Source organism: Episyrphus balteatus, chromosome 1 (assembly GCF_945859705.1).
Source record: "Episyrphus balteatus chromosome 1, idEpiBalt1.1, whole genome shotgun sequence".
NCBI classification, from domain to species: domain Eukaryota; kingdom Metazoa; phylum Arthropoda; class Insecta; order Diptera; family Syrphidae; genus Episyrphus; species Episyrphus balteatus.
This window is the reverse complement of record NC_079134.1, coordinates 50,708,230-50,711,213: the sequence shown is the minus strand read 5'-3', so window position 1 is coordinate 50,711,213 and position 2,984 is coordinate 50,708,230. Positions and strand designations below refer to the sequence as shown.

Below are 2,984 nucleotides of genomic sequence, written 5' to 3'. Positions count from 1 at the left end.
TTTTGTCTCACTTAAGAAATCTCTGAACCCTCACCTCAGAGATATCTGTTGGTGGGACACACCTTTTATGTACGTATGTACCTTTAAATTTCTCACTAAATTTCTTTAAATATTTTCTATCATCAGATATCCGCCATTAAATGTTTTTATTTTTCTAAGCACCAGGACTTAACTATTGTTGAATTTTTTCTGTCTGCAGTAAAATTAAAATGGACCTGAAGTTTGTAGCTAGTTGGGAGTTGGAACCCTTTCTTATTAAAAAATGAAAAAGGAAGGACTTACTACTTCTTCATCGATCAAATAAAACTAGTTTCTATGACAATCTGTTTGTTCGATAGGTACTCTCTTCCGACTTAGGTATTTTCCATTCAAAAAACGTTCCTTTCATCAATTCAGTATAATTCAATCGCCCATGAAAGCAAACATTCAACCTCCTTGCTTTTGTACTCAGGCATAATAAGCATAAAAACCAGCTTTACAATGGCTGAAATTAACCCATTTAAACGGCAAATGAATGCCTTACAAAAGCAATGGTATCGTGTCCTGATTGCACGTAAAGTCGGTGCTGCAGCCCAACAACTTAAACCTCGCAACAAAGACCAATCTTAGTGAGTATATAAAGAAGACCACTGGGGCCGCCTCCAGCCACACCAATATTCAATGCCTCCTGTTTTCGATATCCTACTCTTATCCGATTTTGACATTCACCCACTGTAGCACAAACAGTTCTGTTAATTTGTTGTTGTTCTGGTTTTCTTTTGTCAAATAGTCAAAGCGTCTGCCACCACAGATACAAGAACGCCTTTCGCATCTATAACCAACAATTCAATAATGAAATCGAAAAACTGGAAGCCATGCAGCCAAGGGCCATCGACGCCATGCGATTGCACAGGTAAGGACTCTCACCGTTCTAAAGGACTTTTGCCTCGATTCGACTCGACTTGGTGAACTTGATGGTATCGGTGATGGAGAGATGGAGTAGTCGTAGTTGCCCTCTGCCATCATCGTGCCATGGCTTCGCCATCCGTCGTCGTCGTCGCTGGGCGGCTTTTCATTAACATTCTCATTGCATTAGAATAACCACTTCTACCACCACCTTCAATTAACTTAGGAGTTTCGCCATCACAACCCTTTGGCTGCCACTACACTCGAAAAGGGAGATAAACCTGACGCTGGAGCAACTGGAAAAGGTTTTGAGTGTCAAAGAGAGACGCAGACTGGAGCAAATCCTCGCCCGAACAACAAAGAGATTTTAAATTACTCAAGGACTATACCCGGAATGCCATTGTAGCCCGGTTCCCGGGTATCCCTAGCCATCATCATAGCCGTAGTTGTAGCCCCCCGTAGCATGATATTTATACTTTTGGCTGAAAACGTGGCCAGAATGAAGAATGTAGGTTGCTAGGTTTTAGTCGTAGTCTCGTTGATGAAGCTCGAGGATTCTTGCATGCACAAGCACATTGTTGTATTCTTTTTTGTTTTTGTGTTTGTTCCATGTTTTTTGTTGTTGGTATTTTTCTGTTCGACCCCTTTTTATTTTTCGTATCCTTTTGTTTTTAATTTCTACGTTGAAAGCGAAATTGTTGTGTTCACCTCCTTCTGGGAACAAACAATGTGCAAAGGACATAAAGTTGTATATACCAGGAGATGAACATGTAGCGCCTTAATTAAGAAACCCGGTTCGGTTCTTTATGTGAAAGAGCTCACGACATACATTCCATTCCTTTGACTTTGTATGTCCTTCCTATAGCTCTTCGTACCTAGTCCCATATATGTACAATTACTGAGCACCAACTACACCTTGGCTACCTACAGGTTGGCCGTAGGAATGAGTGGATTTTTTCCTAAGGTGTCACTTACAAATCTCGGGCATAATTAAAATTTCTTATTTTTTTTTTTTTTTTTTCATTCTTTTTGCAAAATCACGGCTGACACTCTGACAGTGTCAGTAATGGTATGAGTAGATATAACATGGGTTAAGATTAAGGGAAAGTGTGTTAAAATAAAAGATCTAAATGATGGAAAGTGGAAAATTCCTACTTGGTGTTTTTTTTTTTTCTCTTTTGGACTTGAGTACTTGGATGTGTTGGAATTATATCTACAATGTAATGATGGGAAACTGACTTATTAAACTTGGTATAAGGATTTTATGAAAAAAAAAAAATACTTGAGTGAAGTGTGAACTATTCAAAACTGATTTTTTTAAAGATAAAATATAATGAAGGAATTTTATACGTTTCGTGGAATAATGTCAAGTAGGTATTTTACAGAAGAAAAACGTGTGCGTATAGTTGATCTACCCCCTTAGAACTCTGCATACGAGGAGATAATTTTTTTTACATACAACTCTTTCAATGAAAAAGGAGTTCATTTTTGATAGTGTGTAATCGAATTTGGAAGCATTTTTCAATTGATGCAGTTGCAGTTTAAAAATATAAGGAAAAAAAAGTGATCAAAGTTAAAGTAGGCGTAATTATTTTTTCTCTTAATTGAGTGTCTTCCAGAAATTTTGCTTTCCAATTTAATATTTATGATCCTGAACTTTGCAGACAATTTGTCTGCTGAGGTTTGGACAGCCACCAATGTCGCAAAACTCGCCTGATTTTAAAAAATTAAACGGCAATCGCTTCGTTAAATCAAAATCTACTGGCGATATTTTTTAATTTTTTTATCTGTCTTAGCAAAAAATGTATGACAAAAAAACGCAAAATGCATCAAAATAAATTATTTAAAAAAATTTTGGACTTTCGTCACCACTGTAATAATCGACCGATTTTTATAAAATAAATTATGAAAGGATAGAATCATCGTTCAAACAGTTTAATCTTCCGAAAACCAAAGTTAACATAAAAAAAACAAGAGGAAATTAAATGAACCTGATAACTTACTTAGACTCCGAAGAAAATTGGAATCGTGGTAAGGTCAAGCACCAAAGAGTGACATATGCCAAAAAAGATAAAATTGTAAAACTAGTTGAAATAAAC

At 36.5% G+C, this 2,984-nt stretch overlaps 1 protein-coding gene across 1 annotated transcript; it reads left to right on the top strand.

Annotated features, from left to right (window-relative positions):
- The first annotated feature begins 300 nt into the window (after nucleotides 1-300).
- Nucleotides 301-1,864, top strand: LOC129905934 (uncharacterized). The gene is made up of 3 exons (XM_055981561.1): nucleotides 301-608; nucleotides 770-892; nucleotides 1,112-1,864. The coding sequence occupies exons 1-3, from the start codon at nucleotides 481-483 to the stop codon at nucleotides 1,254-1,256; spliced, it is 396 nt and encodes a 131-aa protein (XP_055837536.1). The 5' UTR covers nucleotides 301-480; the 3' UTR covers nucleotides 1,257-1,864.
- The last annotated feature ends 1,120 nt before the right edge of the window (nucleotides 1,865-2,984 follow it).